This window comes from Vipera berus (assembly GCF_964194415.1).
Source record: "Vipera berus genome assembly, chromosome: 2".
Taxonomy (NCBI): domain Eukaryota; kingdom Metazoa; phylum Chordata; class Lepidosauria; order Squamata; family Viperidae; genus Vipera; species Vipera berus.
Window position 1 is genome coordinate 162630129 of NC_138203.1, and position 13469 is coordinate 162643597.

Consider the following 13469-nt stretch of genomic DNA (forward strand, 5'->3'; position numbering starts at 1 on the left):
GGCGATCAAACCGGTCAGTCCTAGAGGAGATCAATCCTGACTGCTCTTTAGAAGGCCAGATCCTGAAGCTAAAACTCAAGTACTTTGGCCACCTAATGAGAAGGAAGGACTCACTGGAGAAGAGCCTAATGCTGGGAAAGATTGAGGGCAAGAGAAGAAGGGGACGACAGAGAATGAGGTGGCTGGATGGAGTCACTGAAGCAGTAGGCGTGAGCTTAAATGGACTCCAGAAGATGGTAGAGGACAGGAAGGCCTGGAGGAATGTTGTCCATAGGGTCGCGATGGGTCGGACACGACTTCGCAGCTAACAACAACAACAACAACAACAACAACAATGCACAGGTACTCCTCATTTAACAACCATTCATTCAGTGACTGATCCTCAAAGTTCCAGTTATCCCAGAATCCCCATGGTCACATGATTGAGACCTGGGTGCTTGCCAATTGGCTTGCACTTAAGAAAGTCACAAGACCTCTGCTATGTTCTTTCCTACAAAGCAAAGTCAATGGGGAAGCCAGTAGGAAAAACTGCAAGTTGTTCAAGTAAGTTGCTCACATTCTCCCTCACCTGGCAGCAACCACTGTGCTTGTGTCACGTCTTGGGGGCCACTGATGTACTCTCCTCTACATGGCAGCAGCCACCCTTGGTCCTGCCATGTTTGCACTTTGTCAGCCACCCACAGACCCTTCTGCACATAGCAGCAGCCACTTACCAGCTAGCTGGTCTACTTGCAAGCCACCTGGGACTTTCTTGATGATCCTCGCTTAACAAGGGAATAGTGAGCACTGGGAACTCTAACTAATTGCCAACTGATGTGGTCCTGTGACATCACATTTTACGACTGCATCACTTAGCAACAGAAATTCCTGCCCCAATTACTGTTGCTAATTGAGGAATGCCTGTATTTAAAACTAATAAGGCCATGATACTAACATCTGTCCCTCCTAACCCTTTGTTATACCTTTCGGACCATGGGGCTTCCATCATTAATGAGCTGGGCCAGCATCATGGCAACATTGTGATCTATAGTCGTAGAATGATCTGTCCGCTCAGCAGAATTGCCGACAAAAGTGCCAAGGGCAAAGACTGCTGCACAGCGAACCTACAAGAGAAAGAGAAGGCATCATAACAGAGCATAAGAGTCCGTACTTACTACTTTGCCAAAAATAGGCCAAATCAAGTTTTCTGCTGAAAAATGCAGATGTAAATCAGACATACTTGTTTCATAGGGCCAAGAGGTATTCAGACTGGAAACTTGTTCAAAAAATTTAAACAAGTACTCAGTGCAGTCTAATAAGTAACAAGAAAAATTAATTGATTAAAGAGCTCTCCACTTCTATTTGCACATTTGTTAATTTGCTGCTGCTAGCTGAAGCGTTAGAAGTACTTAAAAGGCATATTTGGTTTTCCCACTAAAGCGAATGCTTTACAATCAGTGTCTTTGTCTTCTAAACAATGAATGATTAGATTTATCAATTAAAATCAATATAATTATACTTAAACTGAGTCAGATTGCAATCCTATTGTAGGAAGTCCTCCAAACAAGTCATTAAGCAAAGCGATTCCTAAGTGAAACCATGTCTGTGCTTATGACCTTACTTCAGCTTCCCTTTGCTTGACAGACCTACAAAGATCATAAATGTGAGAATTGGTCGTAAAATTACTTTTTCATCACCGTCATAACTGTGAACGGTCACTAAACGAGGCAGTCGCTAAGCCAGGACTACCTGCGGTGAAGTTTAACCCAAAGCCTTTCAAAAAGTGGCAGGTTGGCTCTTTTTTAATATCTCAATGGTCATCCTGCAAAAACGACGCCTGGCTCCTCATTTTAGGCAGTCACAGAAGCAGCTTTGTAACACAGCGAAGCTAATTAACGCAGCTAATTAAAACAGGGTCGGCTTGTTGGAAGAGATTTACTTTGAAACCTAGATTACCTCGGGTATTGAATCGGAGAGAAGGCTGTAGAGCTTTTCGTGAGCGCTGTCCCTCACCCCACACCACCTCGCAGAGTCAAAATTCTGCCAGATACGGCCCAAGCAGATAGCCACCCACTGGCGCAGCAGAGGGTGTGGATCATTCAGCTGCTCCAGGCAAATGGCAATCAAATTCCCTTGGAGGCAAGCTTCCTGCAAGAAAGGGCCTTCATGACATGGCAATCCATTTCTTGCCAGTATATAAATCTTCAGGCCAAGATATTCCCAAGGGGAATGAGGCAGAAATGACTGGGCTTAAATCAGTGCTGTCTTAACTTTTTTTTACTCAAGGTTACTGAGTCAAGCCTCACTTTTTCTTCACTTGTACTCACCTGTCCTGTGTTGTAGTTGTTGACAATCACTGCCAGGATGAAAGCTGTCATTGTTCTGTGTTCAGCCTTAACATATAGACACAAGAATATTTATATTCATGAAATTTGGGTAAAGCAACACAGGAAACCTTTAGGCAAAAGCTTTAAAGGAGAAATGGCATCTTTGACAAAGATTTGCACTGCTGGAGGACTCCAGGAAGTTGTAAACTTAATATACAAAAATTACATTATTTAACTGAACAGGAAAATGAGCATGAAAAGCAAACCAATCCTTTTCAGATGGTGATTATGGGTTCCCTCTGATAAGAATTAATTCAACTTCAAAATTGAAGTTTTCTAACGTGATGTCAGACAGTGCTGTTTGAAAATACAAATATCAACAGTCACAAAGTTAATATAGGCAATACATAGTGCAAAGACAGAAATGTGTCCGGATAAGAAGCCTCTTGGAGTTGGTACATTTTCTACCAACTCTATAAATTGCTTTGTGCTTCAAATGCTGATAAAGAACCATACAAAAACATTTTGCAAGGTCACTTGAAAGAGTGAAAATGATTTTTTTCTAACATTTTCCCATGTTACACATTATTAAAAATATACGAGGAAGGAACTGGGCCCCACTGATTCATAGAAGTAACTGAAGTTTATAGAAAGAGTGGGATTCTTAGCACAATTATTTTTCTCAACAGACTATATTTATAGTGGGTGCTCACTTAACAACCATTCTCTTAGATAGAATAGAATAGAGCTGGAAGGGACTTTGGAGGTCTTCTAGTCCAGCCCTCTCCTCTAGCAGGAGGACCTATACCATTTCAGACAAGTGACTGTCCAGTCTTTTAAAAACCTCCAGTGATGCAGTGCCCATGATTTCTGGAGGCAAGCTGTTCCATTGGTTAATTGTCCTCACTGTCAGGAACTTTCTCCTTAATTCCAGGTTGCTTCTCTCTTTGATCAGTTTCCAACCAAAAGAACAAGAGATGGGGAGAGCCAGGCAGAGAGGAGGAGTTGAAGCAGAGGCAGTTCATTTGAGGCAGGAGAAAAAACAAGGTTTGGCTTAATGGCTTCATATTCCTTGATCTAGCGACTGCAACCAGGACAGCCGGAATTGCTGTCATTAAGTAGTATGATCATGTGATGTTTTGCTTAACAACTGCTTCACTTAAGAACAGAAATTCTGCTCCCAGGTACGCATCTATGGAGATTCTCAGTCATCCGGGTCATGGTTGCCCCAAAGGTGATTTTTCAAAAGGCAACTGCACTTTCTTTGTTTTTCCTTGAAGGCATTTCACTTCGCATCCAAGACGTTTCTTCAGTTCTGAAGAAGCTTCTTGGATGAGAAGCAAAATGTCTTCAAGGAAAATCAAAGAAAGTCCAACTGTCTTTTGAAAAAGCACCTTTGGGTCCCAGGTAGGGTTGATAAGTGAGGATTATCTGTATAACTATTCTTACACAATAACTTTTTGATATGGAACTATTATTTAGTCTGCTGTGATCTTATTTACAAAGACCAAAGTAGTTCAGTTGAAGAAAAATAATTAAAATGTATTGCTCCTTGTGAAATATAGAATCTCTTACTACAACATTGCTATAAGAATACAAGAGGAGCAGACCAAAGGCTAACCTGTTTTCCAACAACAAACAAGTTCCCTCATTCCAAAAGCAGGGGATGAAGGCAACAGCTTCCCCTTACTCTAACATAAGGCACTCAACAGCTTTTGGATGCTGACGTTTCATTTTGTTCTGACAGAAAGACTACAGCCTAGTTGCATGTTACTTCCATGTAGCTAATGGTGGAAGAAAGGTCCTACCACGTTGGAATAATGCTGCTCCCTGAGCTTGAGCATGAAGAGTTGAATGGGAAAATTTACTTCTGAGCTGGGGCTCTTATACTGGGGGCCCATCTAACAATTGTGCACACTGTATAGATGATTCAGGAGAAATGCTTTAGACCTCATGAAAACACAGTACTTTCCCACTATTCATGAAAAAAGGTACCGTTGCTTTAAGAAACATATTAATTTTAAGGAACCACAGAAGCCTGACAAAAGCGGGTCTGTTACAATCAATAACAGAGAAGTATTGGTGCAAGGTCTGAATCATTTTCAAGGCATGCATAACCCAGTGTGAAAATCAAGACAACTGTGATAACACAAAGGAATCTCATAGGGAAGCAGCTGGACATAAACAGACTCTCTTATTCCCATCACGGTGCTCAACAGAGAAAGTCAGGGAAATGAAGTTAGCATAAGAGCACTATCTCAGATACCTTCCTTTTAAATAGGGCATGAATGGCCCATCCAGTCAGTAATTTAATTAACAGACAAGCACACTATCATCATGTTTTATACTAATTAATTCAATAAGATTAATTCAGCCATATTGCATGAAGAAGCATTTTCCCATGCCTGCCCTGAATGCACTGTCAATATTTTTAATTGCTTAAGCAGAGGGAAAAAGTTATATTTACTTTTTTCACTGCTGTTATTCAACAAAGCATACCGCATATTAGAATTGCGTAAGAACTCTTACCATCTACAAAACCTCATTAAGTCACATAAGAGTTGCACGTGAGCCAATATACAACACATAAGATGTAAACAGATGGATTTTGGGCGGCGGGGGGGGGGAAGCGATGGAAAGGAAAGGGGATTGATTACTTAATCTTACCGGCATATAAGGATCCGCCAAAACAGAAAGGAAATATTTGTGACCATTGTCCTTCACAAGGTCAGCTTGGCATGACTAAAAAACAAGATTGAGGGTGAGGAGAGAAGAAAGAACAGTTAATTTCAATAACCTGAAAAAATCTTCTTCTAAGCCTTCAGATGATTTATGAATATTTCATGGCGTAGTAATTTTTCTCCTTCAAATTCAATTTTCAATTGATTTGAGAAACAAAATAGCAGAAGTAAGCTTCTTCTGCCAGGACATCAGCCAAGAAATCTTGGTCAAGATTTATATCATGGAAGTAAAGGACATCTGCTCCATGCCCAAAGCCCACAGGCAGCTTTGTTTGCTTGGAGAGTCCTTTGAGGCAATTACCAAAAAACTTTACCTTCAATGAACAGTACATCTTTTGTTCATTCAGTCTGTACAATGAACTAGGAGAACAATCATCTGTAAGCCAGGTGTAGTGAAAAAACAATCTTCTTCCACAATAGTCAACTGTATTTTTTTCCTAACTGATAAAATCTAAGGGCTCTTCAGGTTCATCTTTTGTAAAATCTATGCATAAAGCCTAGAGAAGAGGGAACAAACTTAAAGTCTGACATACTTTTTCTTTCAACAGTTACACTGGGTGACTCCTTTGGCACTCATATCTTTTTTTTTTAATTGTCTGACTAAAATCAAGTCTCCTCAATGTATGTAGTTACAAGTCATAATTGTATATGTACACACATTCCGCCAACACAATCATTATCTACATATATCACCAAGTCTTTCTTTCTTTTGACGAAATTGCTCAAGCTGTTCTTGAGCTCAGATAGAGATGGGAAGCAAGGGACATCACAAGCACCCTAGCACAGAGTTCCCCAACATTTTGGGCACCAGGGACTGGTTCCGTGGAGAGAGGTTTTTCCATGGGCCGGAGGGGGGCTGGTTTTGTGTGCTGCCTGGGGCTTTGCTTGTTTGTGCTGGCATGCCGCGGCCCAGTACTGATCCACAGACCAGGGATTGGGGACCCCTGTCCTAGCACACACGATCACAAAGGCATTGATTTTGCTTTCATCTTTTTTTGAAAGTGGGTGCTGAAGAAATAAAACACTGCTTTACTGCTGCTCTGTTCTTGGTAATATCTAATTGATATGGATGAATACAGTTGCTGAGGCACAGAGGATTCTTTATGTGAAGGTCTGTACACGACAATAAGGCAGAGAAACTTCCATATTACAGTTCTGCTGTGCTGCTTGAAAGAGAGCGAGGGGGGCCACTGCTGCAGTCCTTTATGTCAATTCAAAACCACTGCTCACCCCATTAAATATACAACATAGGTTTAATTTTTTCCCCTCTACCCAGAATTGTTAATATTTTTTAAAATTATATCGTATCTCCTTTTGTTTATCTTAGTTCTACATGTTGAAATGTAAAAAAAGGATGCTCTGTAAACAAACAAACAAGCTTTTTAGGAGCTCTGATTCTTAAGGGAAGGAAATCAGAAGAGGACTAAAATCTATAACAGAAAGTCCTGAGACTCATATGAAAAACAACAGATGGAAAAATATTCAAAGTATTAAGCTGGGACCGGATGCCAAAGCATAAATGAATTAGAAAAAAAACGCCAAAGTTTATACTTCATCTGTTTAATATTTTACAGAAAAGTTGGAGCAATGGCAGAGAAAAAATAGTTATCAAACTATTGTATTGCTGATTAAGCCTGAAGAAACTATAATGGGAGAAAAACAGACAGGAGAACATGGGCTTTGAGATAAGAGTGAAGAAGAAACTAATTTTATTAGGCAGAGCTGGGTGTGTGTGTTGAGGGGCAGTCATATAAATTTTTTAGATGTTGAAGATTTTGAGTATTCCTTCTACCGGTGATACTAATTAGGATTGTTGGGAATTCTAGTCATACCTGGAGGGCTTGTTTCTCCTTCTCTGAATTACAGCTTTAATTACAAGATTAAGACTAGAAAAATTACAGTATCAGGGAAAACCTCAGAACAGGAAATAATTGTCACGGAGTAGAAACTATTAAAAAATAAACCAAATATCTCTCCAGGGGCATGCCTGATAGCCTCATCAAAATTCAAGTACATTTGCTTAGATTTTATGGAATACAATGCACAAACACAAACACACATGCAGACACGCCCCAGGCTGTCAAGATAAAGACTTCAGTAAAACCACCAATACTGAAACATATTCTAAAACAATAAGCATTAATTGTATAGATTCTTCTGTCTAAATAAATACTCAGAATTAATTCACCTGAAGCTTATATCAAATGTGTATGTTGGTAGGAACAGCTTCATCTTTACTTCAGTTAGATCCCTTCTGATTCTTCAGAAATTCTACTTATACTAAAATTTTAAATTTATTACAATTGTACTATTATTATGAGTATTTGTATACCATTCTAGGGCCTGACCCCTTCATGGATTACTGCCTTGTCGTGGCGAAGGGGCTTGCGTAATTCAATGAAGCTATGAGCTATGCCGTGCAGGGCCACCCAAGACGGACAGGTCATAGCAGAGAGTTCTGACAAAACGTGATCCCCTGGAGAAGGAAATGGCAACCCACTCCAGTATCTTTGCCATGAAAACCCTATGGACAGTACCAAAAGGCAAAACGATATGACGCTGGAAGATGAGCCCCTCAGGTCGGAAGGCGTCCAATATGCTACTGGGGAAGAGCAGAGGGCTAGTACTAGTAGCGCCAGAAAGAATGAAGCGACTGGGCCAAAGCCGAAAGGACGCTCAGCTGTGGATATGTCTGGTGGTGAAAGGAAAGTCCGATGCTGTAAAGATTTTTTCTCCATAGGAACCTGGAATGTAAGATCCATGAATCAAGGCAAGCTGGACGTGGTCAAACAAGAGATGACAAGACTGAACATCGACATCTTAGGTATCAGCGAACTAAAATGGACAGGAATGGGTGAATTTAATTCAGATGACCATCAGGTATACTACTGCGGGCAAGAATCCCTCAGAAGAAATGGAGTAGCCTTCATAGTCAATAAAAGAGTAGGAAAAGCAATACTGGGATACAATCCTCAAAATGACAGAATGATCTCAGTTCGAATCCAAGGCAAACCATTCAATATCACAGTAGTCCAAGTCTATGCCCCAACTACCGGTGCTGAAGAGGATGAAATTGACCGGTTCTATGAAGCCCTACAGCACCTTATAGAACTAACACCAAAAAATGATGTCCTTATCATCATGGGGGATTGGAATGCTAAAGTAGGAAGCCAAAAGATAACCGGAATAACAGGCAAGTTTGGCCTTGGAGTACAAAATGAAGCAGGGCACAGGCTGATAGAATTTTGTCAAGAGAATACGATGGTCATAGCAAACACTCTTTTCCAACAACCCAAGAGACGGCTCTACACATGGACATCACCAGACGGTCAACACAGAAATCAGATTGACTATATGCTCTGCAGCCAAAGATGGAGAAGCTCTATACAGTCAGTAAAAACAAGACCAGGAGCTGACTGTGGCTCAGACCATGAGCTTCTCCTTGCAAAGTTTAGGCTTAAACTGAAGAAAGTAGGGAAAAGCACCAGGCCAGTCAGGTATGAATTAAATCATATCCCCGTTGAATATACAGTAGAGGTGACAAATAGATTTAAGGAATTAGATCTGATAGACAGGGTGCCTGAAGAACTATGGACAGAGGTTCGCAACATTGTACAAGAGGTAGCAACCAAAACCATCCCAAAGAAAAAGAAATGCAAGAAAGCAAAATGGCTGTCTGAGGAAGCTTTGCAAATAGCTGAGGAAAGGAGGGAAGCAAAAGGCAAGGGAGAAAAAGAAAGATACGCCCAATTGAATGCAGAATTCCAGAGAATAGCTAGAAGAGATAAGAATGCCTTCTTAAATGAACAGTGCAAAGAAATAGAAGAAAACAATAGAATAGGGAGGACCAGAGATCTTTTCAAGAAAATTGGAGAGATGAAGGGAACGTTCAATGCAAAAATGGGCATGATAAAGGACCAAAATGGCAGGGACCTAACAGAGGCAGAAGAGATTAAGAAGAGATGGCAAAATTACACAGAAGAACTATACAAGAATGAGCTTAACGTCCCTGATAATCACAATGAGGTGGTCACTGACCTCGAGCCAGACATCCTAGAATGTGAAGTGAAGTGGGCCTTAGAAAAGCTGAGCAACAACAAAGCTAGTGGAGGTGACAGTATTCCAGCTGAGCTATTCAAAATCTTAAAAGACGATGCAGTAAAAGTGCTACACTCAATTTGCCAGCAAATTTGGAAAACTCAACAGTGGCCACAGGATTGGAAAAGATCAGTTTACATTCCAATTCCAAAGAAAGGCAGTGCCAAAGAATGTTCAAACTATCGCACCATTGCATTCATTTCTCATGCTAGTAAAGTTATGCTTAAAATCCTACAAGCTAGACTCCAGCAGTATGTGGATCGAGAACTACCAGAAGTACAGGCAGGATTTCGAAGAGGCAGAGGAACTAGAGATCAAATAGCCAACATACGCTGGATCATGGAGAAAGCTAGAGAGTTCCAGAAAAACATCTACTTCTGCTTCATTGACTATGCTAAAGCCTTTGATTGTGTGGATCATAACAAACTGTGGCAAGTTCTTAAAGAGATGGGAGTACCAGACCATCTTATTTGTCTCTTGAGAAACCTATATGCGGGCCAAGAAGCAACAGTGAGAACTGGACACGGAACCACTGATTGGTTCCAAATTGGGAAAGGAGTCCGGCAAGGCTGTATACTGTCGCCTTGCCTATTTAACTTATATGCAGAGCACATCATGAGAAAGGCAGGGCTAGAGGAGTCAAAAGTTGGAATTAAGATTGCTGGAAGAAATATCAACAACCTAAGATACGCAGATGATACCACTCTAATGGCAGAAAGTGAAGAGGAACTGAAGAGTCTCTTGTTGCGAGTGAAGAAGGAGAGTGCAAAAGTTGGGTTGAAACTAAACATTAAGAAAACCAAGATCATGGCATCCGGCCCTCTCAATTCCTGGCAAATAGATGGGGAAGAAATGGAGGTAGTGACAGATTTTATTTTCCTGGGCTCCAAGATCACTGCAGATGGGGACTGTAGTCAAGAAATTAAAAGACGCTTGCTCCTCGGGAGGAAAGCCATGGCAAATCTAGACAGCACACTAAAAAGCAGAGACATCACCCTGTCAACAAAAGTGCGTATAGTCAAGGCTATGGTCTTCCCAGTTGCAATGTATGGCAGTGAAAGTTGGACCATAAGAAAGGCTGAGCGCAAAAGAATTGAGGCCTTTGAACTCTGGTGCTGGAGAAGACTCCTGCGAGTCCCTTGGACTGCAAGGCGATCAAACCGGTCAGTCCTAGAGGAGATGAACCCTGACTGCTCTTTAAAAGGCCAGATCCTGAAGCTAAAACTCAAATACTTTGGCCACCTAATGAGGAGGAAGGACTCACTGGAGAAGAGCCTAATGCTTTCTATGGGGGGTGAGTTTTTACCCCCCGTAGATAGGGCTCGCAACTTGGGAGTCCTCCTGGATGCACGGCTTACCTTAGAAGATCATGTAGTAGCCGTGACCAGGGGGGCTTTCGCACAGGTTCGCCTGGTGCGGCAGTTGCGGCCCTATCTAGACCGGGATGCCCTGTGTACGGTCACTCATGCGCTCGTGACCTCTCGTCTTGACTATTGCAATGCTCTCTACATGGGGCTTCCCTTGAAGACCACTCGGAGGCTCCAACTGGTACAGAATGCGGCCGCGAGAGTTGTCTTGGGAGTTTCCCGGTACTCCCATGTTACACCTTTGCTCCGCGAGCTGCATTGGTTACCAGTTGTCTTCCGGGTGAGGTTCAAGGTCTTAGTGATGGTTTTTAAGTCCTTACATGGCATGGGTCCGGAATACCTCGGGGACCACCTGCTGCCGGCGTCGACTCCCCTCCGCCCCGTGCGTTCTCACAGAGAGGGCCTCCTCAGGGTGCCTCCAGTCAGAGAATGTCGACTGGTGGCCCCCAGGGGGAGGGCCTTCTCTGTGGGCGCTCCGGCTTTGTGGAATCAGCTGCCGGTTGAGCTCCGGATGGCACCGGATCTCCGCTCCTTCCGGCGCGGGTTAAAGACCCATTTATTTGAACAAGCTGGCCTGGCCTGATGGGGAATTACTTAGGGTTTTAATATTTATATATATATATTATTGTTTTTATTGTGGGCAATAATTTAATTCTTTTTTAACTTTTGTACTTTTGTAGTTTTAAGATATGCCCTGTTCACCGCCCGGAGTCCTTCGGGAGAAGGGCGGTATAAAAATTTAATTAAATAAATAAATAAATAAATAAATAAATAATAGAAGAAGGGGACGACAGAGAATGAGGTGGCTGGATGGAGTCACTGAAGCAGTAGGCGTGAGCTTAAATGGACTCCAGAAGATGGTAGAGGACAGGAAAGCCTGGAGAAACATTGTCCATAGGGTCGCGATGGGTCGGACACGACTTCGCAACTAACAACAACAACAACTAGGGCCTGATGGTATTGAGGTGGTATATAAACTGCAGAAATGAATTCATTAAAAAAGAATACATCCCATAGGATAGAGCAGATATTGGGATGTTGCAATTTAGGGGCCATTCACACATGAACAAACAGTCATACATGGGTCACTCTGAATGGCTACCTCTGAAGTTTGCTTAATGAAGAAAGCCATATACTCAGTAGTGGGATTCAGCCAGTTTGCACCACTTCAGGAGAACTGATAGCTAATTTTTTGTTGCCCAGGCCCAGAATGGACTTCTGGAAGCGGCATCCACACAGAACCGGTTGTTCACATATTTGAATTCCACCACTGCATATACTGTATGTACAGCTGCTTCCTCCACAGATGAAAGTTCTTTTTGTGAGGACTCCATGGTAAGTTGGAGCATGTGGAATAGCTTGTCACATTGAATAATTACTATTGGGAACAAATCATAGCAACCTCTGCATGAGTCTTTATCCACTTGTATCGATCCTACAGTTGCAAGAAAAAGTATGTGAACCCTTTGGGATTACGTGGAGTTTTGCATGAATTGGCCATAAAATGTGCTCTAAATGTCATGTAAGTCACAACAATAGAAAAACACAGTCTGCTTAAAATAATACTACACAAACATTAGCTATTGTCATGTTTTGATTGAACATAAGATGGAAACATTCACAGTGCAGGGTGGAAAAAGTATGTGAACCTTTGGACTTAATAACTGGTTGACCCTCCTTTGGCAGCAATAACCTCAACCAAATGTTTCCTGTAGTTGCAGATCAGACCTGCACAACGATCTGGAGTAATTTTGGACCACTCCTCTTCACAAAACTGTTTCAGTGTAGCAATATTCTTGGGATGTCTGGTGTGAATCGCTCTCTTAAGGTCATGCCACAGCATTTCAATCAGGTTGAGGTCAGGACTCTGACTGGGCCACTCCAGAAGGCGTATTCTGTTCTGTTGAAGCCATTGTTTTGTTGAATTACTTGTATGCTTTGGGTCATTGTCCTGTTGCATCACCCATCCTCTGCAGAGCTTCAGTTGGCGGACAGATGGTCGTACGTTTTCCTGCAAAATGTCCTGATAAACTCTGGAATTCATTTTCCCATCAATGACAACAATCCGTCCAGGCCCTGAGGCAGCAAAGCAGCCCCAAACCATGATGCTCCCTCCGCCATGTTTTACAGTGGGGATGAGGTTTTGATGTTGGTGTGCTGTGCCTTTTTTTCTCCACACATAGTGTTGTGTGTTTTTCCCAAACAACTCAATTTTGGTTTCATCTGTCCACAGTATATTTTGCCAGTAGTGCTGTGGAACATCCAGGTGCTCTTTTGCAAACTTCAAACGTGCTGCAATATTTTTTTTGGACAGCAGTGGCTTCCTCCGTGGTGTCCTCCCATGTACTCCATTCTTGTTTAATGTTTTCCTTATTGTAGATGTGTCAACAAAAATGTTAGCATGTGCCAGAGCTTTCTGTAGGTCTTTAGCTGACACTCTAGGATTCTTCTTTACCTCATTAAGCATTATGCGCTGTGCTCTTGCAGTCATTTTTACAGGACGACCACGCCTAGGGAGAGTAGCAACAGTGCTAAACTTTCTCCATTTGTAGACAGTCTGTCTTACCGTGGACACATGAACATCAAGGCTTTTGGAGATACTTTTGTAACCCTTTCCAGCTTCATGCAAGTCAACAATTCTTGATCATAGGTCTTCTGAGAGCTCTTTTCTGCGAGGCATGGTTCACATCAGACAGTGCTTCTTGAGACCAGTAAACCCAAAACAGGTGTGTGTTTTTAAAGGGCATGACAGCTGTCAGCAACACATCCAATATCATCACACTGATTGGAGTCAAGGTTGGTTCACTCCTGGCTCCAATTAGCTCTTGGAGAAGTCATTAGGCTAGGGGTTCACATACTTTTTCCACCCTGCACTGTGAATGTTTCCATCTTATGTTCAATTAAAACATGACAACAGCTAATGTTTGTGTAGTATTATTTTAAGCAGACTGTGTTTT

At 42.0% G+C, this 13469-nt stretch overlaps 1 protein-coding gene across 1 annotated transcript in view; it reads right to left on the minus strand.

The window, feature by feature from the left end:
* RPTOR (regulatory associated protein of MTOR complex 1) overlaps window positions 1-13469 on the minus strand; it is a 437560-nt gene that overhangs the window by 136784 nt on the left and 287307 nt on the right. The window contains exons 14-17 of the mRNA XM_081318296.1: window positions 4974-5048; window positions 2307-2372; window positions 1936-2127; window positions 963-1103 (exon numbers count right to left, since the gene is read on the minus strand). Coding sequence (XP_081174422.1) covers window positions 963-1103; window positions 1936-2127; window positions 2307-2372; window positions 4974-5048 — 474 coding nt within the window. The remainder of the gene's footprint in view (window positions 1-962; window positions 1104-1935; window positions 2128-2306; window positions 2373-4973; window positions 5049-13469) is intronic.